Source organism: Procambarus clarkii, chromosome 14 (assembly GCF_040958095.1).
Source record: "Procambarus clarkii isolate CNS0578487 chromosome 14, FALCON_Pclarkii_2.0, whole genome shotgun sequence".
NCBI classification, from domain to species: domain Eukaryota; kingdom Metazoa; phylum Arthropoda; class Malacostraca; order Decapoda; family Cambaridae; genus Procambarus; species Procambarus clarkii.
In genome coordinates this window covers 39,309,413-39,329,089 of record NC_091163.1, presented here as the reverse complement: position 1 = coordinate 39,329,089, position 19,677 = coordinate 39,309,413, and the positions used below count along the sequence as shown (strand labels likewise).

Sequence of the window (19,677 nt, the reverse complement as noted above, 5' to 3'; positions counted from 1 at the left end):
TCTGGCACTCTGCCTAACTCTATTGATTTATTAAATATGGTTGACAGTGGGTCACAAAGCTCCTCTTTGCATTCTTTAAGCACCCTGGCAAACACTTCATCCGGCCCTGGGGATTTGTTTGGTTTTAGTTTTACTATTTGTTTAAGAACATCCTCCCTGGTAACTGCTAAACTAGTCAACCTGTCCTCGTCCCCACCCACATAGACTTGTTCGGCTGAAGGCATATTGTTAAGTTCTTCTTTAGTAAATACAGATACAAATTATTTATTACAAATACTACTCATCTCTGGGATTTACCCACACACGGGTAAATCCCAGCCCACTGTTCATAAAGGGATTTTGAAAGCAGGATTTCAGGCTTGAGGGGAAGCGAGTCTAAAAAAAAAAGATAAATCCTAGGGTGGATTACCCTTAATCCATATGTAATGGGACTTGGCGCCGCCTGACACGGGAGAGATTACACTGGGGATTACGTGGGTGGCGCGTATTTAAGCCTTACCTATTCAATCATTCCATTACTGAAGGAAATAGATCACATTCCCAAGTCAAACATGGAATTGGATTTTAAGTGTTGGGGCCACGGAAGGGGGGGGGGGGTCATGAGGTTATCTTGAGATGATTTCGGGGCTTTAGTGTCCCCGCGGCCCGGTCCTCGACCAGGCCTCCACCCCCAGGAAGCACCCCGTGACAGCTGACTAACACCCAGGTACCTATTTTACTGCTAGGTAACAGGGACATAGGGTGAAAGAAACTCTGCCCATTGTTTCTCGCCGGCGCCTGGGATCGAACCCAGGACCACAGGATCACAAGTCCAGCGTGCTGTCCGCTCGGCCGACTGGGGGGGTCTTGCAGCTAGTAGGTCGCATTTGTTACGATATCGGCCAGACCGTTCAGAATATGACGTATTATGTCACAATTAAAGACAGGCAGTATAGAGGTATGTGTGTGTCTGGTGAGGTTAGGTGGGTTGTCTGGGTGCGTCCCTCTCTGGCTAGGCACAAAAGTTATAGTTTTATGTTTTTTTGTTTGGGCAAAACAGTTGCTTTTTTAACGGAATGTCAAGCGGAGAAAACCGGTGTGTAAGGCACGCTTATGGAGGGATATTGTGTGGAGGAGACGCAGCAGCTGGTCGAGGACGACCCTGGGACATACCAGACGCTCCTAAGTGCTACTTCAACCTCCTGCTTGTTACTCTTGTCCCTCCAACAACCATTCACTAATTGATTAATCCATTAATAGCCCCCACCACCCTAATACCCCTCCCCCCCTCTCTCTCTCTTACTCGATCCTGGACCCGAATTCCTGCAGCGCCGTCGGCCGGACTCGTCCTCGGGTCGAGGGGGACGTGTGGCAGGAGTGCCTCTTGAGGAGCAGCCTCGAGGAGCAGCTCTTTGTGCCCCGGAATGTCTCGTATTGTTGCGTCAAGCGGGTGTCTGTCTGTCCCAGACCCGTCCAATGGGACGGGAGATACTGTTTGGTTAGTCTATGTAAGTGTATTATGGCATGGCTGAGTGGTTGGGGGGGGGAGTGGTTGGGGGGGGTGAGGGTTGGGGGGGGGGAGTGGTTGGGGGGGGGCAGGGGGGAGAGGGAGTTTCAGGGGATGGTGAGAGGCAGCTGTTCTGGTGGTGGTGGTGTTAGTGGTATAGGAATGGTGTTTATATATATATGTATGGATATATATATATATATATATATATATATATATATGTATGGATATATATATATATATATATATATATATATATATATATATATATATAGACACTCCAATCCTCATAAATTTGCACTTGGCCGGATTAAATTCTAGCAGCCAGTTTTCAGACCACTTTTGATGTGTGTTCGGATGTACTTGCAGTCCGTAACAACCTACCCTCTGACCCGACTGTTGTCATTACTCTTGTTCGTCCGCGAACATGGCATGAAGAAGCCAATTTCTTCTGTCAGATCAAGAAAGACTCTTTATAATAAGATATTTTTCTTTTTGTACATTGTGGTTCCGTTCTCAAAAGAGTACCAACGATGCCATTATTAGTCTGCTTGATATAATCTACTCGACCCTTGTTATAAATTAGTTCCTAGTTGGCCTCTTCATTGACCTGAGTAAGGCCTTTGATACTGTAATAACTACCTTTTAGTTAAACTTCCCCACTGTGGTATCCCAAGCCTTGCTCTGGACTATAGTTGTTCCTATGTCAGTGACAGACACCAATATATAGCCATCAATGATATAACTTCTCCCACTCTACCACTGACAGTAGGGGGTGCCGCAGGGCAGCATCTTGGGACCTCTCATATTTCTTATATACATCAATGGTTTGTCAAATGTTTCTAAACATTCTTAAATCTATTTTATTTGCTGACGATACCCCCTCCGTCTATTCTAACCCCCCCCCCTCCACACACAAATTAAATAATATTGTCAACAGTGAAATACAAAAGTTCACTCGTGAATGTCAACTAACAAACTTACACTAAACATAGAAAAAACTTCTATATTATATTTGGTAGTAAATCATCAAATCAGATTCAACTTCAGATAGACAATGTTAACATTACCAATAAAAATTATGGAAGGTTCCTTGGTGTATACAGAGACAAGAGACTCATCTTCACCACCACATACACCACACACCAGTAAATATGGTGTAAGGTTCCTTGGTGTATACAGAGACAAGACTCATCTTCACCACCACATACACCACACACCAGTAAATATGGTGTAAGGTTCCTTGGTGTATACAGAGACAAGAGACTCATCTTCACCACCACATACACCACACACCAGTAAATATGGTGGCAAGTTCCTTGGTGTATACAGAGACAAGAGACTCATCTTCACCACCACATACACCACACACCAGTAAATATGGTGGCAGGTTCCTTGGTGTATACAGAGACAAGAGACTCATCTTCACCACCACATACACCACACACCAGTAAATATGGTGGCAAGTTCCTTGGTGTATACAGAGACAAGAGACTCATCTTCACCACCACATACACCACACACCAGTAAATATGGTGGCAGGTTCCTTGGTGTATACAGAGACAAGAGACTCATCTTCACCACCACATACACCACACACCAGTAAATATGGTGGCAGGTTCCTTGGTGTATACAGAGACAATAGACTCATCTTCACCACCACATACACCACACACCAGTAAATATGGTGGAAGGTTCCTTGGTGTATACAGAGACAAGAGACTCATCTTCACCACCACATACACCACACACCAGTAAATATGGTGGAAGGTTCCTTGGTGTATACAGAGACAATAGACTCATCTTCACCACCACATACACCACACACCAGTAAATATGGTGTAAGGTTCCTTGGTGTATACAGAGACAAGAGACTCATCTTCACCACCACATACACCACACACCAGTAAATATGGTGGCAGGTTCCTTGGTGTATACAGAGACAAGAGACTCATCTTCACCACCACATACACCACACACCAGTAAATATGGTGGCAGGTTCCTTGGTGTATACAGAGACAAGAGACTCATCTTCACCACCACATACACCACACACCAGTAAATATGGTGGCAGGTTCCTTGGTGTATACAGAGACAAGACTCATCTTCACCACCACATACACCACACACCAGTAAATATGGTGGAAGGTTCCTTGGTGTATACAGAGACAAGAGACTCATCTTCACCACCACATACACCACACACCAGTAAATATGGTGGCAGGTTCCTTGGTGTATACAGAGACAAGAGACTCATCTTCACCACCACATACACCACACACCAGTAAATATGGTGGCAGGTTCCTTGGTGTATACAGAGACAAGAGATTCATCTTCACCACCACATACACCACACACCAGTAAATATGGTGGCAGGTTCCTTGGTGTATACAGAGACAAGAGACTCATCTTCACCACCACATACACCACACACCAGTAAATATGGTGGCAGGTTCCTTGGTGTATACAGAGACAAGAGACTCATCTTCACCACCACATACACCACACACCAGTAAATATGGTGGAAGGTTCCTTGGTGTATACAGAGACAAGAGACTCATCTTCACCACCACATACACCACACACCAGTAAATATGGTGGCAGGTTCCTTGGTGTATACAGAGACAAGAGACTCATCTTCACCACCACATACACCACACACCAGTAAATATGGTGGAAGGTTCCTTGGTGTATACAGAGACAAGAGACTCATCTTCACCACCACATACACCACACAGCCACAAAAGTCTCAGACACGGTTGGTATACTTCCTAAAGTCAGATATAATGTTCCCCACTCTGCTATCCTCCCATTATACTACCCACTAATCTATCGCTATCTTACATACGGTATCTGTGCATGGGGTTCAACACTGCACATTACCTCAAGTCTATCATCACTCAGCAAAAGTCTACTATCAGAACCATAACAAACTCTGTCTTGAGACAACACACAGCCCCCGTGCTTAAGTCCCTTAACATGCTAAACACACACTCACTCCACACATTCTCATGTGCTATCTACATGTACACAACCTTGTTCCTAAATGATAATCTTGAGCTGAAACTTTTCCTTGACAGATGTAATAGAACCCATCAGCACCACACCAGAAATATATATATCTTTAATATACCCAGAGTCAGAGTAAATCTGTACCAACACACCAACAAATATCCCCAGAGTCAGAGTAAATCTGTACCAACACACCAACAAATATCCCCAGAGTCAGAGTAAATCTGTACCAACACACCAACAAATATCCCCAGAGTCAGAGTAAATCTGTACCAACACACCAACAAATATCCCCAGAGTCAGACTATATCTGTACCAACACACCAACAAATATCCCCAGAGTCAGAGTAAATCTGTACCAACACACCAACAAATATCCCCAGAGTCAGACTATATCTGTACCAACACACCAACAAATATCCCCAGAGTCAGACTAAATCTGTACCAACACACCAACACATAAAAGGGTCCAGACTATGGAACTCACTCCCTGATGAATGAACAAATTGTCCAACTCTTCCCTGTTCAAAAGTCCCACCAAAAAGTACCTAATTTCCTGCTGATAGTTGCCTACCTTGTGCTACAACCTCACACTGTATCTTGTACTGCCCACTTCCCCAATATTAGTAATTAAGACATAACCTTACCAGGGTAATCACCTCTGTTATGTTGTAGTTATTTGTTGATATAAAACCTTGCTACAATGTACCTTTTATCTTCCCTGAGATGTTAGATTATGAAGGACCTGCCACGAACACTATGACTCTTACTGGCTTGGTATTAGTGGTAAAATACCAAGCTTATGGAATCTTACCAACCCATTGTACCTCCTTGTCAATATATTATTATTATTATTATTATTATTATTATTATTATTATGGTAGAAGGAAGGAATTTTGTACAGGCGATGAGTCACAATAACGTGGCTAAAGTATGTTGACCAGACCACACACTAGAAGGTGAAGGGACGACGACGTTTCGGTCCGTCCTGGACCATTCTCAATCGACTTGAGAATGGTCCAGGACGGACCGAAACGTCGTCGTCCCTTCACCTTCTAGTGTGTGGTCTGGTCAACAAGGAATTGTGTGTTTGTTTGCTGGGGTATCCCAGGGCGGGCGCTGGGACTCTGGCTGTCCCAGTGTGTGCTAAACGTTAATGTCTTGGGCGGTGGAGGGATACTTGTGCCTCGTATGGTAGCTTCAGCAAGAGTATGTCCGGTGTTCTTAACACCTTCCTCTGTGCTTATTGTGGACACCAATATGGGAGGGACACACTAGGGGACCAATATGGGAGGGAACACTAGGGGACCAATATGGGAGGGAACACTAGGGGACCAATATGGGAGGGAACACTAGGGGACCAATATGGGAGGGAACACTAGGGGACCAATATGGGAGGGACACACTAGGGGACCAATATGGGAGGGAACACCAGGGGACCAATATGGGAGGGACACACTAGGGGACCAATATGGGAGGGACACACTAGGGGGCCAATATGGGAGGGAACACCAGGGGACCAATATGGGAGGGACACACTAGGGGACCAATATGGGAGGGAACACTAGGGGACCAATATGGGAGGGAACACCAGGGGACCAATATGGGAGGAAACACCAGGGGACCAATATGGGAGGGAACACCAGGGGACCAATATGGGAGGGAACACCAGGGGACCAATATGGGAGGAAACACTAGGGGACCAATATGGGAGGGAACACTAGGGGACCAATATGGGAGGGACACACTAGGGGACCAATATGGGAGGGAACACCAGGGGACCAATATGGGAGGGACACACTAGGGGACCAATATGGGAGGGAACACCAGGGGACCAATATGGGAGGGAACACCAGGGGACCAATATGGGAGGGAACACCAGGGGACCAATATGGGAGGGACACACTAAGGGACCAATATGGGAGGGAACACCAGGGGACCAATATGGGAGGAAACACCAGGGGACCAATATGGGAGGGACACACTAGGGGACCAATATGGGAGGGAACACTAGGGGACCAATATGGGAGGGAACACTAGGGGACCAATATGGGAGGGAACACCAGGGGACCAATATGGGAGGGAACACCAGGGGACCAATATGGGAGGGACACACTAGGGGACCAATATGGGAGGGACACACTAGGGGACCAATATGGGAGGGACACACTAGGGGACCAATATGGGAGGGAACACTAGGGGACTAATATGGGAGGGACACACTAGGGGACCAATATGGGAGGGAACACTAGGGGGACCAATATGGGAGGGAACACTAGGGGACCAATATGGGAGGGAACACCAGGGGACCAATATGGGAGGGACACACTAGGGGACTAATATGGGAGGGACACACTAGGGGACCAATATGGGAGGGACACACTAGGGGACCAATATGGGAGGGAACACTAGGGGACCAATATGGGAGGGAACACCAGGGGACCAATATGGGAGGGAACACTAGGGGACCAATATGGGAGGGAACACTAGGGGGACCAATATGGGAGGGAACACTAGGGGACCAATATGGGAGGGAACACTAGGGGACCAATATGGGAGGGAACACTAGGGGACCAATATGGGAGGGAACACCAGGGGACCAATATGGGAGGGAACACTAGGGGACCAATATGGGAGGGAACACTAGGGGACCAATATGGGAGGGACACACCAGGGGACTAATATGGGAGGGACACACTAGGGGACCAATATGGGAGGGAACACCAGGGGACCAATATGGGAGGGACACACCAGGGGACTAATATGGGAGGGACACCCTAGGGGACCAATATGGGAGGGAACACCAGGGGACCAATATGGGAGGGACACACTAGGGGGGACCAATATGGGAGGGACACACTAGGGGACCAATATGGGAGGGAACACTAGGGGACCAATATGGGAGGGACACACTAGGGGGGACCAATATGGGAGGGACACACTAGGGGACCAATATGGGAGGGAACACTAGGGGACCAATATGGGAGGGACACACTAGGGGGGACCAATATGGGAGGGACACACTAGGGGACCAATATGGGAGGGAACACCAGGGGACCAATATGGGAGGGAACACTAGGGGACCAATATGGGAGGGAACACCAGGGGACCAATATGGGAGGGAACACCAGGGGACCAATATGGGAGGGAACACTAGGGGACCAATATGGGAGGGAACACTAGGGGACCAATATGGGAGGGAACACTAGGGGACCAATATGGGAGGGAACACCAGGGGACCAATATGGGAGGGAACACTAGGGGACCAATATGGGAGGGACACACTAGGGGACCAATATGGGAGGGAACACTAGGGGACCAATATGGGAGGGACACACTAGGGGACCAATATGGGAGGGACACACTAGGGGACCAATATGGGAGGGACACACTAGGGGACCAATATGGGAGGGACACACTAGGGGACCAATATTGGAGGGAACACCAGGGGACCAATATGGGAGGGACACACTAGGGGACCAATATGGGAGGGAACACTAGGGGGACCAATATGGGAGGGAACACTAGGGGACCAATATGGGAGGGAACACTAGGGGGGACCAATATGGGAGGGACACACTAGGGGACCAATATGGGAGGGAACACCAGGGGACCAATATGGGAGGGAACACCAGGGGACCAATATGGGAGGGACACACTAGGGGACCAATATGGGAGGGAACACCAGGGGACCAATATGGGAGGGAACACCAGGGGACCAATATGGGAGGGAACACTAGGGGACCAATATGGGAGGGAACACCAGGGGACCAATATGGGAGGGAACACCAGGGGACCAATATGGGAGGGAACACTAGGGGACCAATATGGGAGGGAACACCAGGGGACCAATATGGGAGGGAACACCAGGGGACCAATATGGGAGGGACACACTAGGGGACCAATATGGGAGGGACACACTAGGGGACCAATATGGGAGGGAACACTAGGGGGACCAATATGGGAGGGAACACTAGGGGACCAATATGGGAGGGAACACTAGGGGACCAATATGGGAGGGAACACCAGGGGACCAATATGGGAGGAAACACTAGGGGACCAATATGGGAGGGACACACTAGGGGACTAATATGGGAGGGACACACTAGGGGACCAATATGGGAGGGAACACTAGGGGACTAATATGGGAGGGACACACTAGGGGACCAATATGGGAGGGAACACTAGGGGGACCAATATGGGAGGGACACACTAGGGGACTAATATGGGAGGGACACACTAGGGGACCAATATGGGAGGGAACACTAGGGGACCAATATGGGAGGAAACACTAGGGGACCAATATGGGAGGGACACACTAGGGGACTAATATGGGAGGGACACACTAGGGGACCAATATGGGAGGGAACACTAGGGGACTAATATGGGAGGGACACACTAGGGGACCAATATGGGAGGAAACACTAGGGGGACCAATATGGGAGGGACACACTAGGGGACTAATATGGGAGGGACACACTAGGGGACCAATATGGGAGGGAACACTAGGGGACCAATATGGGAGGGACACACTAGGGGACCAATATGGGAGGGAACACTAGGGGACCAATATGGGAGGGAACACTAGGGGACCAATATGGGAGGGAACACTAGGGAACCAATATGGGAGGGACACACTAGGGGACCAATATGGGAGGGAACACCAGGGAACCAATATGGGAGGGACACACTAGGGGACCAATATGGGAGGAAACACCAGGGGACCAATATGGGAGGGAACACTAGGGGACCAATATGGGAGGGAACACCAGGGGACCAATATGGGAGGGAACACTAGGGGACCAATATGGGAGGGAACACCAGGGGACCAATATGGGAGGGAACACTAGGGGACCAATATGGGAGGGAACACCAGGGGACCAATATGGGAGGGAACACTAGGGGACCAATATGGGAGGGAACACCAGGGGACCAATATGGGAGGGAACACTAGGGGACCAATATGGGAGGGAACACCAGGGGACCAATATGGGAGGGACACACTAGGGGACCAATATGGGAGGGAACACCAGGGGACCAATATGGGAGGGACACACTAGGGGACCAATATGGGAGGGAACACCAGGGGACCAATATGGGAGGGACACACTAGGGGACCAATATGGGAGGGAACACCAGGGGACCAATATGGGAGGGAACACTAGGGGACCAATATGGGAGGGAACACTAGGGGACCAATATGGGAGGGAACACTAGGGGACCAATATGGGAGGGAACACTAGGGGACCAATATGGGAGGGAACACTAGGGGACCAATATGGGAGGGAACACCAGGGGACCAATATGGGAGGGAACACCAGGGAACCAATATGGGAGGGACACACTAGGGGACCAATATGGGAGGGAACACTAGGGGACCAATATGGGAGGGAACACTAGGGGACCAATATGGGAGGGACACACTAGGGGACCAATATGGGAGGGACACACTAGGGGACCAATATGGGAGGAAACACTAGGGGACCAATATGGGAGGGACACACTAGGGGACCAATATGGGAGGGAACACCAGGGGACCAATATGGGAGGGAACACTAGGGGACCAATATGGGAGGGAACACCAGGGGACCAATATGGGAGGGACACACTAGGGGACCAATATGGGAGGGAACACCACGGGACCAATATGGGAGGGAACACCAGGGGACCAATATGGGAGGGACACACTAGGGGACCAATATGGGAGGGACACACTAGGGGGACCAATATGGGAGGGACACACTAGGGGACCAATATGGGAGGAAACACTAGGGGACCAATATGGGAGGGACACACTAGGGGACCAATATGGGAGGGACACACTAGGGGACCAATATGGGAGGAAACACTAGGGGACCAATATGGGAGGGAACACTAGGGGACCAATATGGGAGGGAACACTAGGGGACCAATATGGGAGGAAACACTAGGGGACCAATATGGGAGGGACACACTAGGGGACCAATATGGGAGGGACACACTAGGGGACCAATATGGGAGGAAACACTAGGGGACCAATATGGGAGGGAACACTAGGGGACCAATATGGGAGGAAACACTAGGGGACCAATATGGGAGGGAACACTAGGGGGACCAATATGGGAGGGACACACTAGGGGACCAATATGGGAGGGAACACTAGGGGACCAATATGGGAGGGACACACTAGGGGACCAATATTGGAGGGAACACCAGGGGACCAATATGGGAGGGACACACTAGGGGACCAATATGGGAGGGAACACTAGGGGGACCAATATGGGAGGGAACACTAGGGGACCAATATGGGAGGGAACACTAGGGGGGACCAATATGGGAGGGACACACTAGGGGACCAATATGGGAGGGAACACCAGGGGACCAATATGGGAGGGAACACCAGGGGACCAATATGGGAGGGACACACTAGGGGACCAATATGGGAGGGAACACCAGGGGACCAATATGGGAGGGAACACCAGGGGACCAATATGGGAGGGAACACTAGGGGACCAATATGGGAGGGAACACCAGGGGACCAATATGGGAGGGAACACCAGGGGACCAATATGGGAGGGAACACTAGGGGACCAATATGGGAGGGAACACCAGGGGACCAATATGGGAGGGAACACCAGGGGACCAATATGGGAGGGACACACTAGGGGACCAATATGGGAGGGACACACTAGGGGACCAATATGGGAGGGAACACTAGGGGGACCAATATGGGAGGGAACACTAGGGGACCAATATGGGAGGGAACACTAGGGGACCAATATGGGAGGGAACACCAGGGGACCAATATGGGAGGAAACACTAGGGGACCAATATGGGAGGGACACACTAGGGGACTAATATGGGAGGGACACACTAGGGGACCAATATGGGAGGGAACACTAGGGGACTAATATGGGAGGGACACACTAGGGGACCAATATGGGAGGGAACACTAGGGGGACCAATATGGGAGGGACACACTAGGGGACTAATATGGGAGGGACACACTAGGGGACCAATATGGGAGGGAACACTAGGGGACCAATATGGGAGGAAACACTAGGGGACCAATATGGGAGGGACACACTAGGGGACTAATATGGGAGGGACACACTAGGGGACCAATATGGGAGGGAACACTAGGGGACTAATATGGGAGGGACACACTAGGGGACCAATATGGGAGGGAACACTAGGGGGACCAATATGGGAGGGACACACTAGGGGACTAATATGGGAGGGACACACTAGGGGACCAATATGGGAGGGAACACTAGGGGACCAATATGGGAGGGACACACTAGGGGACCAATATGGGAGGGAACACTAGGGGACCAATATGGGAGGGAACACTAGGGGACCAATATGGGAGGGAACACTAGGGAACCAATATGGGAGGGACACACTAGGGGACCAATATGGGAGGGAACACCAGGGAACCAATATGGGAGGGACACACTAGGGGACCAATATGGGAGGAAACACCAGGGGACCAATATGGGAGGGAACACTAGGGGACCAATATGGGAGGGAACACCAGGGGACCAATATGGGAGGGAACACTAGGGGACCAATATGGGAGGGAACACCAGGGGACCAATATGGGAGGGAACACTAGGGGACCAATATGGGAGGGAACACCAGGGGACCAATATGGGAGGGAACACTAGGGGACCAATATGGGAGGGAACACCAGGGGACCAATATGGGAGGGAACACTAGGGGACCAATATGGGAGGGAACACCAGGGGACCAATATGGGAGGGACACACTAGGGGACCAATATGGGAGGGAACACCAGGGGACCAATATGGGAGGGACACACTAGGGGACCAATATGGGAGGGAACACCAGGGGACCAATATGGGAGGGACACACTAGGGGACCAATATGGGAGGGAACACCAGGGGACCAATATGGGAGGGAACACTAGGGGACCAATATGGGAGGGAACACTAGGGGACCAATATGGGAGGGAACACTAGGGGACCAATATGGGAGGGAACACTAGGGGACCAATATGGGAGGGAACACTAGGGGACCAATATGGGAGGGAACACCAGGGGACCAATATGGGAGGGAACACCAGGGAACCAATATGGGAGGGACACACTAGGGGACCAATATGGGAGGGAACACTAGGGGACCAATATGGGAGGGAACACTAGGGGACCAATATGGGAGGGACACACTAGGGGACCAATATGGGAGGGACACACTAGGGGACCAATATGGGAGGAAACACTAGGGGACCAATATGGGAGGGACACACTAGGGGACCAATATGGGAGGGAACACCAGGGGACCAATATGGGAGGGAACACTAGGGGACCAATATGGGAGGGAACACCAGGGGACCAATATGGGAGGGACACACTAGGGGACCAATATGGGAGGGAACACCACGGGACCAATATGGGAGGGAACACCAGGGGACCAATATGGGAGGGACACACTAGGGGACCAATATGGGAGGGACACACTAGGGGGACCAATATGGGAGGGACACACTAGGGGACCAATATGGGAGGAAACACTAGGGGACCAATATGGGAGGGACACACTAGGGGACCAATATGGGAGGGACACACTAGGGGACCAATATGGGAGGAAACACTAGGGGACCAATATGGGAGGGAACACTAGGGGACCAATATGGGAGGGAACACTAGGGGACCAATATGGGAGGAAACACTAGGGGACCAATATGGGAGGGACACACTAGGGGACCAATATGGGAGGGACACACTAGGGGACCAATATGGGAGGAAACACTAGGGGACCAATATGGGAGGGAACACTAGGGGACCAATATGGGAGGAAACACTAGGGGACCAATATGGGAGGGAACACTAGGGGGACCAATATGGGAGGGACACACTAGGGGACCAATATGGGAGGGAACACTAGGGGACCAATATGGGAGGGACACACTAGGGGACCAATATGGGAGGGAACACTAGGGGACCAATATGGGAGGGACACACTAGGGGACCAATATGGGAGGGAACACCAGGGAACCAATATGGGAGGAAACACTAGGGGGACCAATATGGGAGGGACACACTAGGGGACCAATATGGGAGGGAACACTAGGGGACCAATATGGGAGGGACACACTATGGGGACCAATATGGGAGGGACACACTAGGGGACCAATATGGGAGGAAACACTAGGGGACCAATATGGGAGGGAACACTAGGGGACCAATATGGGAGGGAACACCAGGGGACCAATATGGGAGGGAACACTAGGGGACCAATATGGGAGGGACACACTAGGGGACCAATATGGGAGGGAACACCAGGGGACCAATATGGGAGGAAACACTAGGGGGACCAATATGGGAGGGACACACTAGGGGACCAATATGGGAGGAAACACTAGGGGGGACAAACTCTGACATTATTATTTCATTATATCTATGTCAGGCTTCAGACACAAGGCGTACTACCAGGGGAAAGCGCCAAGCCATCACTATATAGCACTATGAAGGGGTCAGGATAAGGATTTGGGATGGGACGGAGGGAAGGAATGGTGCCCAACCACTTGGAGGGTCGGGGATTGAACGCCGACCTGCATGACGCTCTACCGTCGCTCTATCTTGAGGTTATCTTGATAAGGGCTTTAGTGTCCCCGCGGCCCGGTCCTCGACCAGGCCTCCACCCCCAGGAAGCAGCCCGTGACAGCTGACTAACACCCAGGTACCTATTTTACTGCTAGGTAACAGGGGCATAGGGTGAAAGAAACTCTGCCCATTGTTTCTCGCCGGCGCCTGGGATCGAACCCGGGACCACAGGATCACAAGTCCAGCGTGCTGTCCGCTCTACCGTCCAGGCCAAGTGTGTGAGAGCTTGAGACACAAGCGCTTCAAATGTTACGCTTGACGCGTCATTAGAGCGGCCAGTGTTGTAGGCTGAGAGCTAATGTCAGTCCTGTTCTCTTTCCAGGTGAAGATTTGGTTCCAGAACCGTCGGGCCCGGGAGCGGCGGGACCGGGAGGCGAGGGTGAAGGGACTCGTCCCTCCCTCGTCCTCGTCCTCGTCCTCGTCGTCTCCGTCGTCCAGCACGGGGGGCCCGCTCCCCCCCTCCGCCCTCGCCCTCTACCAGTTTACCGCCGCACTGGCGCCAGGCTCCGCCTCCGCCTTCACTCCCGTCATGCCCCGCCCATTTGACGACGCTCCACCCACCCAGATGCTTGGCTCCTCCCACGCCCCGCCCACCCAGCTGCTTGGCTCCTCCCACGCCCCGCCCACTCAGCTGCTTGGCTCCTCCCATGCCCCGCCCACCCAGCTGCTTGGCTCCTCCCACGCCCCGCCCACCCAGGTGCTTGGCTCCGCCCATGCCCCGCCCAAGACGACTACTCCGCCCGGCGTCGATACCCCTGTTGTGGGGGTCACTGGGGGGTTGTCCCCCAGGCCACGTGACCCCATACCCCCACGACTCCCCCCCTCCTCCCCCCAGGCGGCCTCCCCCTAACATCCCACATTATAAATAAAGCGAAATAATAAATACAAATAAAAGTCAACAAGTAAATAAAATAAAAAGTATATATGTAGTATAAGACATGGAACCATATGTAGTTACGACCTCAAGGTCACCAGGACGTGTAGTTACGACCTCAAGGTCACCAGGACGTGTAGTTACGACCTCAAGGTCACCAGGACGTGGTAGTTACGACCTCAAGGTCACCAGGACGTGGTAGTTACGACCTCAAGGTCACCATGACGTGTAGTTACGACCACAAGGTCACCAGGACGTGGTAGTTACGACCTCAAGGTCACCAGGACGTGTAGTTACGACCACAAGGTCACCAGGACGTGTAGCTACGACCACAAGGTCACCAGGACGTGTAGCTACGACCACAAGGTCACCAGGACGTGTAGCTACGACCTCAAGGTCACCAGGACGTGTAGCTACGACCTCAAGGTCACCAGGACGTGTAGTTACGACCACAAGGTCACCAGGACGTGTAGTTACGACCACAAGGTCACCAGGACGTGTAGTTACGACCTCAAGGTCACCAGGACGTGTAGTTACGACCACAAGGTCACCAGGACGTGTAGTTACGACCACAAGGTCACCAGGACGTGTAGTTACGACCACAAGGTCACCAGGACGTGTAGTTACGACCTCAAGGTCACCAGGACGTGTAGTTACGACCACAAGGTCACCAGGACGTGTAGCTACGACCTCAAGGTCACCAGGACGTGTAGTTACGACCTCAAGGTCACCAGGACGTGTAGTTACGACCTCAAGGTCACCAGGACGTGTAGTTACGACCTCAAGGTCACCAGGACGTGTAGTTACGACCACAAGGTCACCAGGACGTGATAGTTACGACCTCAAGGTCACCAGGACGTGTAGTTACGACCACAAGGTCACCAGGACGTGATAGTTACGACCTCAAGGTCACCAGGACGTGTAGTTACGACCTCAAGGTCACCAGGACGTGTAGTTACGACCACAAGGTCACCAGGACGTGTAGTTACGACCACAAGGTCACCAGGACGTGATAGTTACGATCACAAGGTCACCAGGACGTGGTAGCTACGGCCACAAGGTCACCAGGACGTGATAGTTACGACCACAAGGTCACCAGGACGTGGTAGTTACGACCACAAGGTCACCAGGACGTGATAGTTACGACCACAAGGTCACCAGGACGTGTAGTTACGACCACAAGGTCACCAGGACGTGTAGTTACGACAACAAGGTCACCAGGACGTGTAGTTACGACAACAAGGTCACCAGGACGTGGTAGTTACGGCCACAAGGTCACCAGGACGTGTAGTTACGACCACAAGGTCACCAGGACGTGTAGTTACGACCTCAAGGTCACCAGGACGTGATAGTTACGACCACAAGGTCACCAGGACGTGGTAGTTACGACCACAAGGTCACCAGGACGTGTAGTTACGAACACAAGGTCACCAGGACGTGTAGTTACGACCACAAGGTCACCAGGACGTGTAGTTACGACCACAAGGTCACCAGGACGTGTAGTTACGACCTCAAGGTCACCAGGACGTGGTAGTTACGACCACAAGGTCACCAGGACTTGTAGTTACGACCACAAGGTCACCAGGACGTGTAGTTACGAACACAAGGTCACCAGGACGTGTAGTTACGACCACAAGGTCACCAGGACGTGGTAGTTACGACCTCAAGGTCACCAGGACGTGTAGTTACGACCACAAGGTCACCAGGACGTGTACTTACGACCACAAGGTCACCAGGACGTGTAGTTACGACCACAAGGTCACCAGGACGTGGTAGTTACGACCACAAGGTCACCAGGACGTGTAGTTACGACCACATGGTCACTATGACGTGTAGTTACGACCACAAGGTCACCAGGACGTGTAGTTACGACCACAAGGTCACCATGACGTGTAGTTACGACCACAAGGTCACCAGGACGTGGTAGTTACGACCACAAGGTCACCAGGACGTGTAGTTACGACAACGTAGACACTAAGATACTTCGTTACGTCCACACAGTCACCAAGACGAAGATACGACACTAAATGTTCCATAAATTATCAACCAATTTTGGATCTAATAGTCTGTTGGTGTCTGGAGGGTTCTGTAAACCTTCGTCAGTGCCCAAAGTGTTTAGTATACTCGAGAGCTGGTGTATGCTCTAACAATGTCCGGAATGTGAGAAGTTTACCTCTTGTTATCGCTCATATGTGTTGAAATATTTTAGTTAATAAAGTATATAAAGCAATGTAATGCCTTTCAAATGCTGACAATGTTTATTTTGGTGTCTGATGTAACTCGGTCAGCTTCTGTCTGCGACAGTTATGTTGAGTCTACGAGAATATGCTAGTTATCCCCACAAGCTTCAGCACTGTTTATAGAAAACTATAACTGTCAAAGAAAACGACACTTCAATGGATAACTATGAAATCACTTCTCGACCAGGCATTAAGTTGCAGCATTAGCCCTGCTAAACATTTTTTTATGACTTTTATAAATGTGAATTGTATTTTTGTGACGTGACAACTAATTGCTTATTAGTATAACTTTCCAACTTTATTCTATCAATATCAAACAAACCATTTACAGTATAGACAAATAAAATAGGATTCCAGATTTGATGAGTTGATTCAGTTAGTCTTCCATATAATAAATAAATAACCCATTGAGAGTCCATCAATGGGACGAGCTGTAATTGTTTCACTTTTATGTACAGAGAATAATAAAACATTCTAGGCCTATGTGACAGTGTTATTGACCTTAGGGCCCTTTGTTCTCCATATTTGGGTCACGTCAGTGTTGAGACACGTCAGTGTTGGGAGACGTCAGTGTTGGGAGACGTCAGTGTTGGGAGACGTCAGTGTTGGGACACGTCAGTGTTGGGAGACGTCAGTGTTGGGAGACGGCAGTGTTAGGAGACGTCAGTGTTGGGAGACGTCAGTGTTGGGAGACATCAGTGTTGGGTCACGTCAGTGTTGGGACACGTCAGTGTTGGGAGGCGTCAGTGTTGGGACACGTCAGTGTTGGGAGACGTCAGTGTTGGGAGACGTCAGTGTTGGGAGACGTCAGTGTTGAGAGACGTCAGTGTTGGGAGACGTCGGTGTTGGGAGACGTCAGTGTTGGGAGACGTCAGTGTTGAGAGACGTCAGTGTTGGGACACGTCGGTGTTGGGAGACGTCAGTGTTGGGAGACGTCAGTGTTGAGAGACGTCAGTGTTGGGACACGTCAGTGTTGGGAGACGTCAGTGTTGGGAGACGTCAGTGTTGGGAGACGTCAGTGTTGAGAGACGTCAGTGTTGGGACACGTCAGTGTTGGGAGACGTCAGTGTTGGGAGACGTCAGTGTTGGGAGACGTCAGTGTTGAGAGACGTCAGTGTTGGGACACGTCGGTGTTGGGAGACGTCAGTGTTGGGAGACGTCAGTGTTGGGAGACGTCAGTGTTGGGAGACGTCAGTGTTGAGAGACGTCAGTGTTGGGACACGTCAGTGTTAGAGACGTCAGTGTTGGGAGACGTCAGTGTTGGGACACGTCAGTGTTGGGAGACGTCAGTGTTGAGAGACGTCAGTGTTGGGAGACGTCAGTGTTGGGAGACGTCAGTGTTGAGAGACGTCAGTGTTGGGACACGTCAGTGTTAGAGACGTCAGTGTTGGGAGACGTCAGTGTTGGGAGACGTCAGTGTTGGGAGACGTCAGTGTTGGGAGACGTCAGTGTTGAGAGACGTCAGTGTTGGGACACGTCAGTGTTAGAGACGTCAGTGTTGGGAGACGTCAGTGTTGGGACACGTCAGTGTTGGGAGACGTCAGTGTTGAGAGACGTCAATGTTGGGAGACGTCAGTGTTGGGAGACGTCAGTGTTAGGAGACGTCAGTGTTGGGACACGTCGGTGTTGGGAGACGTCGGTGTTGGGAGACGTCAGTGTTGGCAGACGTCAGTGTTGAGAGACGTCAGTGTTGAGAGACGTCAGTGTTGAGAAACGTCAGTGTTGAAACACGTCAGTGTTGGGAGACGTCAGTGTTGAAACACGTCAGTGTTGAGAGACGTCAGTGTTGAGAGACGTCAGTGTTGGGAGACGTCAGTGTTGAGAGACGTCAGTGTTGGGAGACGTCAGTGTTAGAGACGTCAGTGTTGGGAGACGTCAGTGTTAGAGACGTCAGTGTTGAGAGACGTCAGTGTTGAGAGTGGGGCAACGTCGACTGTCGTCTTTGCTGAAGGTCTTTTACCCATCTTTACACGATGGGAGTCGAAGCGGAGGACGCGGTCCAGTATTACAGTGTAGAGTGCCAGATAAACACCTTCAGCTATGTACATGTTGCTGTGTACACTGTACACTGTATCAGTCTACAGTGTACTATATAGACGTAATGGCTTAGCGCTCTCTCCTGATAATTACCATATTCCCCTGCCTCGAGGACCACTCCAATTTTGAGTTTCTAAATTAAAAACAAAAATTAACCTATGGACGACCCAACATATAAAATATTGATATTGCAAACATTGTTCTACCGGCAAGTTCTCCACTCATAATAAAGACAGCTTCACAACACTAAAATAAAGACAGCTTCACAACACGAAAATAAAGACAGCTTCACAACACGAAAATAAAGACAGCTTCACAACACGAAAATAAAGACAGCTTCACAACACGAAAATAAAGACAGCTTCACAACACGAAAATAAAGACAGCTTCACAACACGAAAAGGTTCAATAAAATACAAC

At 50.6% G+C, this 19,677-nt stretch overlaps 1 protein-coding gene across 1 annotated transcript in view; it reads left to right on the top strand.

The window, feature by feature from the left end:
- LOC123772691 (uncharacterized) overlaps positions 1 to 15,310 on the top strand; it is a 47,885-nt gene extending 32,575 nt beyond the window's left edge. The window contains exon 4 of the mRNA XM_069324770.1: positions 14,429 to 15,310. Within this exon, the coding sequence (XP_069180871.1) occupies positions 14,429 to 14,956 (528 nt within the window). The 3' untranslated portion in view covers positions 14,957 to 15,310. The remainder of the gene's footprint in view (positions 1 to 14,428) is intronic.
- Positions 15,311 to 19,677: the final 4,367 nt, after the last annotated feature.